At 50.7% G+C, this 13,363-nt stretch overlaps 1 protein-coding gene across 6 annotated transcripts in view; it reads right to left on the reverse strand.

The window, feature by feature from the left end:
• Nucleotides 1-10,261: 10,261 nt before the first annotated feature.
• The window catches only part of LOC142583277 (angiotensin-converting enzyme-like), a 246,195-nt gene continuing 243,093 nt past the window's right edge, over nucleotides 10,262-13,363 (reverse strand). For all 6 annotated transcript variants that reach the window (XM_075693681.1, XM_075693682.1, XM_075693678.1 and 3 more), the window contains exon 14: nucleotides 10,262-11,132. In XM_075693681.1, the coding sequence (XP_075549796.1) occupies nucleotides 10,832-11,132 (301 nt within the window). In that variant the 3' untranslated portion in view covers nucleotides 10,262-10,831. The remainder of the gene's footprint in view (nucleotides 11,133-13,363) is intronic.

Raw genomic sequence — 13,363 nt, forward strand, 5'->3', positions numbered from 1 at the left:
CATCATCTATACTAAAGCTATTTATGAAATCGGATGCTAGATGAGCTTATACTTTAATATGCTCCTAGTACGCCGAGGCTAATTTCCCAATGGGAAGACGGGGATGGTTGTCATGCTGCGTTAGTAATTTTATTGTTATAGGGAAATAGTCACTTCCAAACGGATTATTGATCGCCTTCCATTCCAGAGGAGGCAGAAGAGAAGCAGACTCTATTGCTAGGTCTATGGATGAATATGAGTTGTGTTGGATGCTGTAATATGTTGGTTCCTTCTTATTAAACAGGCATGTACCAGATGTAAGAATGAAATTTTCAATGAGTCGACCTCTTGCGTCGCATCGCGCGTCTCCCCATAACGTGTTGTGGGCGTTAAAATCACCCACAAATATGTAGGGTTCCGGTAGCTGATTTATGAGGTTATAGAAATCTGCTTTTTGGAGGTGATAGCTTGGGGTATATATATGGTACAGACAGTTAGCCACTTATTGAAAAGAACCCCTCTACAGCCTGTTTCACATGCAAGCGAAAATGCTCGCGATTGTTGCCACCGCGACGCAGAAACGTGTTTCGAGCGACGGTGGCGGCACTAGCGGCTGGAGCGGTGAGGTTCGGGCAAGTTGGAATTTCATCAAGGAGGCAGCGCCGCAGCACCGTTTCTGAACCAATCACGGCCCGCCTCGCCACGTGATCAGTGGAGGACTAGTGCGGGAAAGCCTGCGCATAGGGCGATGTTTGTTTACTCGCTACACGGTGGTACGGGCAGTGTTACGTTTCGCCTACGACGCGCGGTTTAGCCGGCGCGACTGCAACAAAGCGGCAGACATTTTGGCCCGTTCGGCGTCGCCGCTACGCTCCCCGCCAAGCGCGTCCAGGCATGTTCCGATGCCACGTGTCTTCATGTGCGTGTGTGAGTGTATGTGCCATTGTGCCCGACCGGCGGCGATACGACAGCAGGGGTTACCTTCTCCTCCCAGCCATTGTGCCCGACCGGAGGCGATACGACAGTAGAAGTCACCTTCTCCTCCCAGCCATTGTGCCCGACCAGAGGCGCTACGACAGTAGAAGTCACCTTCTCCTCCCAGCCATTGTGCCCGACCGGAGGCGATACGACAGTAGAAGTCACCTTCTCCTCCCAGTCTTTGTGCCCGACCAGCGGCGCTACGACAGTATGCGTCACCTTATCCCATTGTACAATCACGTGCTCGTCTATTGAGGGGTTCCTTCTTGCCCTCAACTGCGAGAGTATAAAAATAGCTGCCCCCGGACGCCAAAAGGAGGGCTCCGATTTCTTCTGTTGAGTAAAGTGCTCTCCCGTCTCTCTACTCCGGTCAACCTGACCGCCAACTCTTTGCGTTGTTAAAATAAACAAGTTGTTTTGTTGTTACCAGTCGACTCATGCTTTGCCGGGACCTTCGGATGCTTCCAGTTGTACCCCAGGCCGCCAGGCCAACGCTACCCTTGGGGCTTGCGACCCAGGTGCAACCACGGGCGTCAGCGCCGAGTTCCCACCAGGTCGTACCATCGGTGCGACCACAACAACCGTTGCCATCGGTGGGATTCAAACAACTGTCTGCCAGCGGTGAGATCGCGACAACGGAGGCCAGCAGCGAAGAGATGCAGTTGACTGTATGCTGAGCAGCTCATCGACGATCCGGGAGCAGTGCAACGAGCCCTGTGTGATGACTGGTTGCCTGCAGCGGAACGACTGCGCTGGACTCTTGGCTGCGAGGTTTGGTGAGTGCGGGACTTTCTTCTTCTGAGCTTGGCCAGGCTTTTCTTAAAGTTAGAAACAGAGCTGGTAATTGTGGTTGTCGTTGCTGCCGGGTTAGTTTGCGGCAAGACAATAGTAAGCAGTAGAGAAAGCAGCATTCAGAGCAGCCATGGATTTGAAGTCGTTGCGCAAACCGAAATTGCTGGAGCTTGCAAGAGAGTTGGGTCTGGATGTCTCGGACAAACTCAGAAAACCAGAACTGCTTAAGGCTATTCTTGAGTTAGAGGCTGAGGATGACGAGCTGTCGGAATGCCTTGAGACTATTGAGGAGAGGTCAAAAAGACAGGAGCGCGAACTTAAAGAACAGAAAGAAAAAGAAGAGCGTCAACACGCTTTGGAAATGAAGCGTCTCGAGATAGAGATGGAACGCGCTCGTAATGGAAGTCAGGCACACGGTGCAGGAGAACGCGTATTGTTCAAAATGACTGACCTGATGCGGCCGTTTAAGCTTGGAGAGGACATTGGTTTGTTCCTGGTTAACTTTGAGCGAACGTGCGAGAAGCAGGGGTTCTCTCGGGAAACGTGGCCACAGCGCTTGCTCACTTTGTTACCCGGCGAGGCGGCCGACGTAGTCGCTCGCTTGGATAGAGAGGAGGCAGAGGATTTCGACACAGTGAAATCGAGTCTTCTAAAAAAGTACCGGCTGTCTGCGGAGGCGTTCCGTCGGAAGTTTCGGGAAAATGAGAAAGGCAAAAGTGAGTCATATACAGAGTTTGCGTATAGGCTTATGTCAAACATGCAGGAGTGGCTCAAAGAAGAGAAAGCGTTTGGTGACCACGAGAAAGTTCTGCAGTGTTTCGGACTAGAACAGTTTTATAGTCGGTTACCGGAGAACGTGCGGTACTGGGTCTTGGATAGGCCAGACGTTTGTACGGTGGCTAAAGCCGCTGAGCTAGCCGAGGAGTTTGTGACGCGTCGGGCTCGCGGAGCTAAGGACGGTCAAAAGGGTGAATTTGGCTCGAAGTTTGAGAGGCCGAAGTTCACACCGATGAGAGCAAAGGGGAACACGCGTAGTGAGGATGCGAGTGAAAGCAGTCCGACCAAACGTAAAGAGACGGCGGCAGCCGAAGCCGAACGCAGAAAGCGGTTCGAGATGAGGCGAGCGCGCGTTTGTTATACGTGCCAGAAGCCGGGTCACTTATCGGCGCAGTGTCCGGAAACAACACCAAAAGTTGTGTTTTTTTCATTATGCAGCACTGACGAGAACATGAAGCTTCTCGAGCCTTACATGCGAGACCTCCTCGTGAACGGGAAAGAGTGCCGAGTGCTTCGCGATTCCGCAGCTACGATGGATGTAGTTCACCCCTCTTACGTAGAACCCCATATGTTCACGGGCGAGTGCGCATGGATCAAGCAAGCCGTGGAAGCTCATAGCGTGTGTCTGCCAGTAGCAAAGGTGCTTATTGAAGGACCTTTCGGAGCGCTTGAGACGGAGGCCGCAGTGTCTTCTATGCTGCCCCCCCCCCCCCCCAGTACCCGTACCTATTTTCAAACAGGTCCGATCACCTCCTGCGCGAGAAGGGGCTTTTGTTTGGTGAGGCTAGCGTTCAGGCCTTAACCAGATCGAAGGTTCGGGAGCTCGCTGCAAAGGCGGTAGTTGCGGGGCCGACGTTATCGAACAATGAGAAAGGGTCAGAGGCGCAGCAAGCTGATATTCAGAGCACGCCCGAACTGAATAAAATTGAGTCTGTAGCGTTGAAGGCGCCAGATACTGGAGAGGAAAATCCCGATGCGGGAAAGTTAGAAGAGCTATCTGCAGATTTGCTCATCGCGCCTACGTCAGACGGACTTGATAGGTTGCTAAAAGTCAGCCGGTCGGCTTTGAAAGCCGAGCAAAAGAAGGATGGTAGCCTAGAAAACATACGCTGCAATGTCAAGGAAGGTATCGCCAGGAAAAATGCGCGTTTTGTGGAAAGAGGTGGAGTCCTGTACCGGAAGTATCTAGACCGCAGAGGAGTGGAGTTCGATCAGCTGATCGTGCCTCAATGCTATCGTCAGGATCTGTTGCGCTTGACGCATGGGGGTTCGTGGTCCGGACACCTTGGAGTTAAGAAAACTAAGGACCGTCTCTTGCAAGAGTACTATTGGCCAGGGTGTTTTCGGGACGCAGACCATTTCGTGAGGACATGTGACACCTGTCAGCGGGTGGGCAAACCAGGGGACAAATCGAGGGCGCCGTTGAAATTGGTACCTATCATTACGGAGCCTTTTAGACGGCTCGTTATTGATAGAGTGGGACCTCTGCCGGTAACAGCCACAGGGTACAGACACATTTTGACTGTGATCTGCCCAGCGACAAAGTTCCCTGAAGCAGTGCCGCTTAAAGAACTCAGCTCAGTTGAGATAGTCAATGCACTACTGTCCATATTTGCGCGAGTTGGTTTTCCTGCGGAAATCCAATCAGATCAGGGCACAGTGTTTACTAGCGCTTTGACGACAACTTTTCTCGAAAGGTGTGGGGTAAAGCTGTTACACAGCTCAGTGTACCACCCACAGTCGAATTCCGTTGAGAAGCTCCACTCCGTCATGAAGCGCGTGTTGAGAGCATTGTGTTTTGAACATCAAACTGACTGGGAGCTGTGTCTGCCTGGGGTGATGTTTGCATTAAGGACCGCGCCGCATGCAGCTACGGGGTTTTCGCCAGCTGAACTGGTGTACGGTCGCTCGCTTCGGTCTCCGCTTCGCATGCTTCGAGAATCGTGGGAAGGCAGGGGCGACGACCCAGTCGTGGTGGAGTACGTGCTTAAGCTCCTCGAACGCTTAAGAAGGGCACAGGAGTTGTCAGGTGAAGCAATGGCAAAGGCTCAGCAGAGGGCCAAGGTTTATTATGATCGGACCGCCAGGGCCCGTCGTTTTGAGGTGGGCGATGAGGTCATGATATTGCGCACATCGCTAAACAACAAACTAGACGTGCAGTGGGAGGGCCCAGCACGAATTGTTCAGAAACTGTTGGACGTTAACTACGTGGTAAGTCTGCCAGGAAAGCGGAAAGCACAGCAAGTTTACCACTGTAATCTGCTCAAACCTTATCGACAAAGGGAAGCAGTGGTGTGCATGACGGTAAACGTTCCTGAAGAGCTTCCGGTCGAGCTTCCGGGACTAGGCTCAGTGACGAACAGGGAAGACACCGATCAAGTCATTAGTGACTTAGTCAGTGGATCACCGCTGTCGCCTGAGCAGAAAACCGAACTACACCAGCTCTTACAAGAGTTTCAAGGTCTGTTCTCTGAGAGGCCTGGTAGGACTTCTGTACTTTCTCATGATATAGAACTTACCTCCCCAGAGCCAGTACGATCCAAGGCGTATCGGGTGTCACCCCGCCAGAACGATATTATGGAGGCTGAGGTAAAGAAAATGCTACAGCTCGGTGTTATTGAGGCAGGTGAGAGTGATTATACCTCCCCTTTGATTTTAGTTGAGGTACCGGGCAAGGAACCTCGTCCTTGCGTCGACTACCGCAGGCTTAATTCCATCACTAAGGATCAAATTTATCCGATCCCTAACATCGAGGAGCGCCTTGAGAAAGTTAGTAGCGCTCAGTTTATTTCCACCCTAGATCTTGTCAGGGGTTATTGGCAGGTTCCACTTACAGAAGAGGCTAGTAGGTATGCGGCGTTCATTTCACCAATGGGAACATTCCGTCCTAAAGTGTTGAGTTTTGGTTTGAAGAACGCGCCATACTGTTTTTCAAGCCTCATGGATAAAGTGTTGCGGGGACAGCAAGAATTCGCTTTACCGTATCTAGACGACGTAGCGATATTCTCCGCATCCTGGTCTGAGCATATGGCACACTTGCGGGCAGTGCTAACCCGCCTGCGCGAAGCGGGCTTGACAGTCAAGGCTCCCAAGTGCCAGTTAGCACAGGCCGAGGTTGTCTACCTCGGTCACGTGATTGGTCAGGGTCGTCGCCGCCCCTCTGAAATAAAGGTGGCCGCTGTGCGAGACTTCCCGCAACCGCGCACGAAGACCGATATTCGGTCGTTCTTAGGTGTCGCCAGCTACTATCAGAGGTACATCCCCAGGTACTCTGATATCGCGGCTCCCCTGACGGATGCTCTAAGAAAGACAGAGCCCCAAACAGTCGTATGGGACGAGACAAAGGAAAGAGCTTTTAGCGCCCTAAAGAGCGCCCTAACAAGCCAGCCTGTGCTACGATCGCCAGACTACACAAAAGGGTTCGTAGTTCAGTGCGATGCTAGTGAGCGAGGCATGGGCGTTGTACTGTGCCAACGGGAAAATGGAGAAGTAGAACACCCCGTCCTGTATGCTAGTCGTAAGCTGACCAGTCGTGAGCAGGCGTATAGCGCCACCGAGAAAGAGTGTGCATGTCTCGTGTGGGCCGTTCAGAAATTGTCATGCTATCTAGCCGGCTCGAGGTTTATCTTTGAGACGGATCACTGCCCTCTCCAATGGCTGCAGACCATCTCTCCCAAAAATGGCCGCCTCCTGCGCTGGAGCCTCGCTTTGCAACAATATTCCTTTGAGGTGCGTTACAAAAAGGGGAGTCTCAACGGTAACGCCGATGGCTTAAGTCGAAGCCCCTAACGTAGGAATCAGCCTCAAAATTGTTTGTTACTGATGTTTTTCTTCCTGAGGCAGGATTTTTTTTTAACATATTGCTTTTGTTTAGTGTTTCAAAGTGATGATATGCTTTCTAGTGCAATTTTCCAATTTGTGGACGCGTTCTGAGTGATGCTAGACTACTGTAAGGAACTAGGCAGTGGTATAAAAGGGGAAAGAGCCTGGCAGGGCTTAGTGAGGGTTGTGCCGTGCTTGCTGACTGAGCGGTTGAGTTTCAGCGTAGTTCTAACGCTTGCCGGGAACGAGAACAAGAATGTGAACTCTCCCGAAGTCACTTTGCAGTGTCCTGTGCGAACCTGAACGAGAGAACGAGGCCTTCTCTGTGCGCTGCGCTCAAGAAACGTCGAGGGACGCCCGACTTCGGTTATGAGCATCATCGAGCGACATCCCTCCGGACAGCGGATGCAGTCCCCTGTCCATCGGGATCTCCTTCCCCCGGCGGGGCGGTCTGTTACGTTTCGCCTACGACGCGCGGTTTAGCCGGCGCGACTGCAACAAAGCGGCAGACATTTTGGCCCGTTCGGCGTCGCCGCTACGCTCCCCGCCAAGCGCGTCCAGGCATGTTCCGATGCCACGTGTCTTCATGTGCGTGTGTGAGTGTATGTGCCATTGTGCCCGACCGGCGGCGATACGACAGCAGGGGTTACCGTCTCCTCCCAGCCATTGTGCCCGACCGGAGGCGATACGACAGTAGAAGTCACCTTCTCCTCCCAGCCATTGTGCCCGACCAGAGGCGCTACGACAGTAGAAGTCACCTTCTCCTCCCAGCCATTGTGCCCGACCGGAGGCGATACGACAGTAGAAGTCACCTTCTCCTCCCAGTCTTTGTGCCCGACCAGCGGCGCTACGACAGTATGCGTCACCTTATCCCATTGTACAATCACGTGCTCGTCTATTGAGGGGTTCCTTCTTGCCCTCAACTGCGAGAGTATAAAAACAGCTGCCCCCGGACGCCAAAAGGAGGGCTCCGATTTCTTCTGTTGAGTAAAGTGCTCTCCCGTCTCTCTACTCCGGTCAACCTGACCGCCAACTCTTTGCGTTGTTAAAATAAACAAGTTGTTTTGTTGTTACCAGTCGACTCATGCTTTGCCGGGACCTTCGGATGCTTCCAGTTGTACCCCAGGCCGCCAGGCCAACGCTACCCTTGGGGCTTGCGACCCAGGTGCAACCACGGGCGTCAGCGCCGAGTTCCCACCAGGTCGTACCATCGGTGCGACCACAACAACCGTTGCCATCGGTGGGATTCAAACAGCAGCCTGCCAAGATAGCTTTTCAACGAATTGCTAATCAGTGAAGTTTCGAAACGGCCACGGCTGTCAAATGTGAAAGACAACTCCCGCAATAGGGGAGCCCCTTTGGGAAGAATTCAGGGACGCCTTGCTAAAACATTATCACACCGGTAAGCAAAAACGCCAGTTGTATTCAACTGCGAGATTGTCAGTGTTGTTAATTTTTTTAATTTTGCAGACTTTGAACGGCATGACGATGCTTGTGTTAAAAGTAATTTTTCTGGCCTCTCTAGCGAAATGCTGAAGCTTGTCAGAAACTAGATCTTTGTCGCCGCGCAGACTTCGTGCGTTTGCCGTGATTCACACAGAAGCGTTCTTCCTCGCATTTCTGCGAGCACGCGTTTGTATGTATTTATTGTCTCGGTTTGCGCACACATCACACGCTCCTTGGATGTTTTCTTTATTCCATTCAGTTGTTCTGCGCAGTCAAGTTGTACAAGTATTGTTTTAATTACGCAGAGGCGAGAAAAAGAAAGCTGGCATTCCTTTAGTTAAGCGGAAGCTTTAACGCGGGTGCTCCTATCTAAATACATGCGAAAGATGCGTGTAAGAATCAACATGTGGCGCACATAAATCCATCTCCGACACGCTAGCATCCATTATGGCACAGTGCCGAGCCGCTCGCGAGTTTGTGCGCCGCGTATGCGCATTTTTATTGCGAAAGCAATACTGCTCGCACTTTCGGCCCATCGGTGGTCTTGGCGCATCCTTACACAGCTGCGCGTCACCTGACCGTGCGGCGTCACGCCAGACCGAGAGACGGGGCCCCAGCTCGCGGCATCGATGGTGGAGTCGAAGCCTTGCGCGCCGCTGCTGCGGCGCTACCTAGAGAGGGCGCTCGCTGGTGTGACGTCACGCCAGACCGAGAGACGGGGCCCCAGCCCCAGCTCGCGGCATCGATGGTGGAGGCGAAGCCTTGCGCGCCGCTGCTGCGGCGCTACCGAGAGAGGGCGCTCACTGGTGTGACGTCACGCTAGGAGGATAAATGGGGCTACAGCTCGGCTCCTCGCAGTGGTCGGCGCGCTGCCTTGCGCTATGTCGGATGATGTATAGCCATAAGTTTAACAAAGGGCAACCATGTCCGCACCATCAGCCGAACCAAGGCGCAGCCAAGGGTATTGCTTTCGCAATCTGCCAGGCTTAACCAAGCTAAGCCATCAGCCAATTTCTTTTTTAGAAAAACAACCCAAAAGACTAGAAGTAAGTATGATTTAGATACTTAGAACGCAGGATATGTATCTATAAAATGAAAATGTGAAAAGCAGGGACGATACAATGTTTGTGCTGGTAGTCGCAAACTGCCGAAACTGGCTGAAAGTCCCCTGTTTTTCTGCCAGCAACATTGATATTCGCAGCGGCGAAAAACGCGCTGCGGCATTGCATGTGAAACGAAACCTCGCGAAAAGCTTCGCAGCGCCGCACCGCTGTTCGCTCCATTCGCTCAATCGCTTGCATGTGAAAGAGGCTTAACTTACACTGCCTCTAGGGGTGTCTGTAAGGCTGCGCGGCGACAAGCTACATATTTGTCTGCAAGGATTGCTACACCGCCGCACGAGGTGTTAAGCCTGTGTTCTTTCTAAGGTCTGAAGGGTCTGCAGCCTCTTCGATCGTTATTTACCGTAAAAAAATGACAGGCTAGAACTGTCATGTAGGTGTTCTTTCAAGAATCTGCTATACACAAATCTTATCATCAAATTCTACCGCTGAGTGAGAGCTGACTTCCATAGAGCGAGTGTTTGAGGAAGGAGATACATTTAGACGTGGCTTCTTGAGCGGCGCTAAATTTAACGCGGCTGAAGAACTGTGCTTATGGTGCACCCATATGTGAAAAAAAAAATAATTTGATATAGTGTGCCGACACATTTTTCAATTCAATTCAATTCAATTCTTAATTCAACATCGTCATGAGGATGTTGGGTGCATCGACAAAAAGCCAGAAGAAAGGCTTGACAGAGGTCGACGCACCCTACAATGACTTGGCAACAGTATCGCAGTGTATCATATATCAGTGTATCATATATCATTTGCCTTTCACTATTCACCAACGTCATTTTACGGTGCTCACCCATCGCTTTAGCTCAGTGGCTGTGACGCTGCGTTGCCGAGCACGAGGTCATGGGTTCGATCCTGGCAGCGGAAGCTGCATTCCAATGCGAATGGAATGCAAGAATGCTCGTGTAGCGTGCATTGGGTGTACGTTTAAAGAAGATAATGTTTCCTCAGCCTGTTAGGCGAATTGCACTTCTACATTACCAAAAAGGTCGCTCTTTACCTCAGAAGAGGTTTGATGTGCTAGAAAAGATATGAAAACAAGTGGCGACGCCGCTTTGAAGTTCGCGCACCAGCTAGCCATGATGCAATGAATTTTGACTGCGTCTAGTTGGGCTTATTTAATTTCTTTATGGGTAATCATTAACTGCATTGTATTCTACAAGTGCGAAAGTGTTGAAGTTATTAAGTTTCAGGAAATTTTTCTGAGATACATTGGCCCAAATACAAAAACTCCTTTGAAATCTATGACGTTCCGGTGCCTGGTTTTCGGTGCGAAATAAAAAAGAAATGGAACTTTGACCTTCATTTGCCCTTCATGTGATGATTCTATTACTCGGAATGAACGAAAACACAAGTTTCTAAATATTACTTTATTCGTCTAAACTCTTGTAATGTTTCTCTTTAGTGTCCCTTTAAGGAACTCCAGGTGATCAAAATTAATCCGCAGTTCCCCTCGCTCAGGCGTCGCTGATAACACCTCATGCAGTTTCGGGGCACTAAACTCCACAATGTTCTACGATGTTCGCGTAATGTCTTGTCCTAGGAGGATATGTTACACAGTTACTGCTGAAAGCACTACTTTGGCAAAAAAGTGTTGTATAAATGCAAAAGTAGCAGGCCTCATTTGGAATCATAACGCTTATGAAGACAGTGTTAGAGCATATGCGTGACGAGGGTGTTTGCTTATACACCGCTTGGAATTTTAGAACTTGTTAGCGCGTGAACCAGTCACGGGAGGGTGTCCGACGTCACAAGAGGCTGCTATAAAAGGCTTGTGATTTGGGACAGGTGAGTTCAGTTTCTGTTTGAACTGGTTTTCATTCATCACCTTCTGTGCACTGAGAAGTGTGAGGAGCGTTATAGATCTCGAAATGTAGACCGCAAAGCAAATTACTTAAACAGGTAACTGGAGCCCCTGCTTATTTATACTTCCTAGGTGCTCTTCTGGTTGACCTCCGGATGTTCTTCTGCTTGACCTCCCTGACTTTCCTGTCTTTGCCTTCTCTCTTTCTAGCCGACATTCTCGTAGCTGTTGGGCAAGCAGTCGGGTTGTCGCTCCTCCAGCCAACGTATGTTCCCTTGTTGTACTCCTTGAGCCATAGGTAGAGTGGTTCGAAGTACTCCAATAGTGCACTGGCATCCATTTCTCTCGTCCTGCCTTTGGTTAGCATGGCCAAGGCTTCCGGCCATGGTTTGGAATATCCCAGCTCCATTACATCTCTGCAAGAAAAATGATGCGTGTTTAGAGTACTGCTTCTGATTTGTTACTCCAACATGATACACTCGAACCTTCTTATAGCGAAGTTGAAGGGGCGGCCGTAGTTACTTCGTTACATCCATTATTGCGTTTTTATTGCACTACCTGCCTAACGAGGTGCACATTTGTAAACATGGAAATAAGACAAAGGCGTTGCGGCCCGCGGAACTGCTACACGGCCACGCATGCGATGAAATTTGAATAAAACAGGAAAAGAATCTTGGGTGTGTGCAACACGCGGCTTAGCACATCACGCAACACCCTTTAGGTAGACCATTGTGAATGTCTTTCGCGCTCGCCTTCCACTTGGCTCGTCGCGGTCGAGAAGCACGTGGCACACAACATAGCGCTCCGATGTACGATCGAGGAGGCAAGCGAACTTCGCCGAGCCGGCTTGGCTCGGCCAGCTCGTGGCCTCCGAGATAGCACCGATGCCAGCGTGGTCTTTGAGGCCATGCCTAGCTGCTAGCTCATACGGCATGTTGCAGGAGAAGTGAATCCACGGCCTGGGCATGACACCCGAGATTGCGCCCTGATGTCTCTGAGGCCAGGCCCAGCTGCGGCTGCATGCGCGGCGCACTGTAGGGAAAGAGAAGTGAATGCCCGAATTTTGCGCACCGCTGCGCGTATCCGCGCAGCATGACGCGACTTGCTCGTGACCTACGAGGTTGCACTGGGGAGATCTCGGACGCCACGTCGCGCTGTGCCTGCCTGCGCGGCGTGTAGAAGTGAATGCATTAATCTTTCGCACCGCCGCGCGTAGCCGCGCGGCGCGGCGCGGCTCGCGCAGCCAGGCACGCGCGATAGAGAGAGGTCCGTGGAGAAGTGCGATAGTGAGCTGATGCTTATGCGCAAGCACGCGCGGCGATGAAAAAGGCCATTGCCTGTCGGCGACCTATTCGACGCGGGCTCGCGGCAGTTTTGAACTCCCGCGGCAAACGAATGCCGGACCCTGCGGAAAGCGATATTTTCGGCGCGCAACGGCTGAGTGCTTCTTTTTTTTTTTTTGGTTTCGGAGACGAATCTAGTTCGTTATATCTATTGGAAGGACAATTTCGCTTCTTTAAAACGAGGTTTTAAATACGTGGATCTCTATGGGAATTTCGGGGGGAATTTTACTTACGTCATTATGTCCCGTTTCATTATTACGAGGTTCGAGTGTACATGCATTTGAGCACGCGAGCTTTAACTCACTGTCTCCACCTCCCTTTGGCATTTACTGCTGTGTTACTTTATGCTGCCTTCTTTCTCTAATATTTGCATGTCGCATGATCACTCATGACGCATTCACCTTTTCTAACTTGTGGACCTTTTGCAGAACTCACTGAAGAATTTTTGGGCCCTGTCTTTATGAATCCTGCACTGTAGATCGAATGACTAAGGGCGATAAACTAATTGATTTATAATAGAGGCACTTATGTACTTCGTCTCCGTATTGCCCTCTGTGGATTACTGGAGGCATAGCCGGAACAAGCGACTTGTGTGTGGTGATACTCTGTTCATCCAAAGCATGTAGAGTTATCATTGCAATGACCGACTACTTCTATTTATAGTACATTTGATGCATTGTCGATACCACTGCATGGGCCAGACGGTCTTCCTACAACATATCCCCCACCCCAGTGTAGGGCAGCAAACCAGAAACTCGCCTCTGGTTAACCTCCGTGCCTTTCCTTTCTCTCTCTCTCTCTCTCTCTCTCCTACATTTCCTGCGTTCATGACCAAAAAATAGTGCGCCACATTTGAAAGCAAGAAACTGAGTTGCGTAATGGGGGGTGAAATTGGCTATACAACACATTGCACGTGAAGAAATTAACACACGAAAGGTGTTACCGATCTGAGGCAATTGCCCATGGGATGAGTAGAGTGGTACATTTGTGTGACCATACTACTTGTACAGCACCCACAACATACGGCAGTGCATCGGCTGACGATACTTAGTTCATGAGATATGCGAGGTATACATGCAAGCAATGCATGATTTGTCATAAAATGGCCGTGTGTTGCAGAGGCGACGTATGAAGAACTTATTCAATAGAAGGCATCGTAAGTCAAGGGGCACGTCACCATAAAGTACGCAGTGATAAGTTTGCATGATCAATTACTGCCCTACTTGCATAGCATCGGCAGCATTGCCTGCTAATTATGACGCAGTGAAAATAGGTGTTGACTTAACGACATCTACAGCTACATG

The sequence above is a fragment of the Dermacentor variabilis genome, chromosome 5 (genome assembly GCF_050947875.1).
Source record: "Dermacentor variabilis isolate Ectoservices chromosome 5, ASM5094787v1, whole genome shotgun sequence".
NCBI lineage: Eukaryota > Metazoa > Arthropoda > Arachnida > Ixodida > Ixodidae > Dermacentor > Dermacentor variabilis.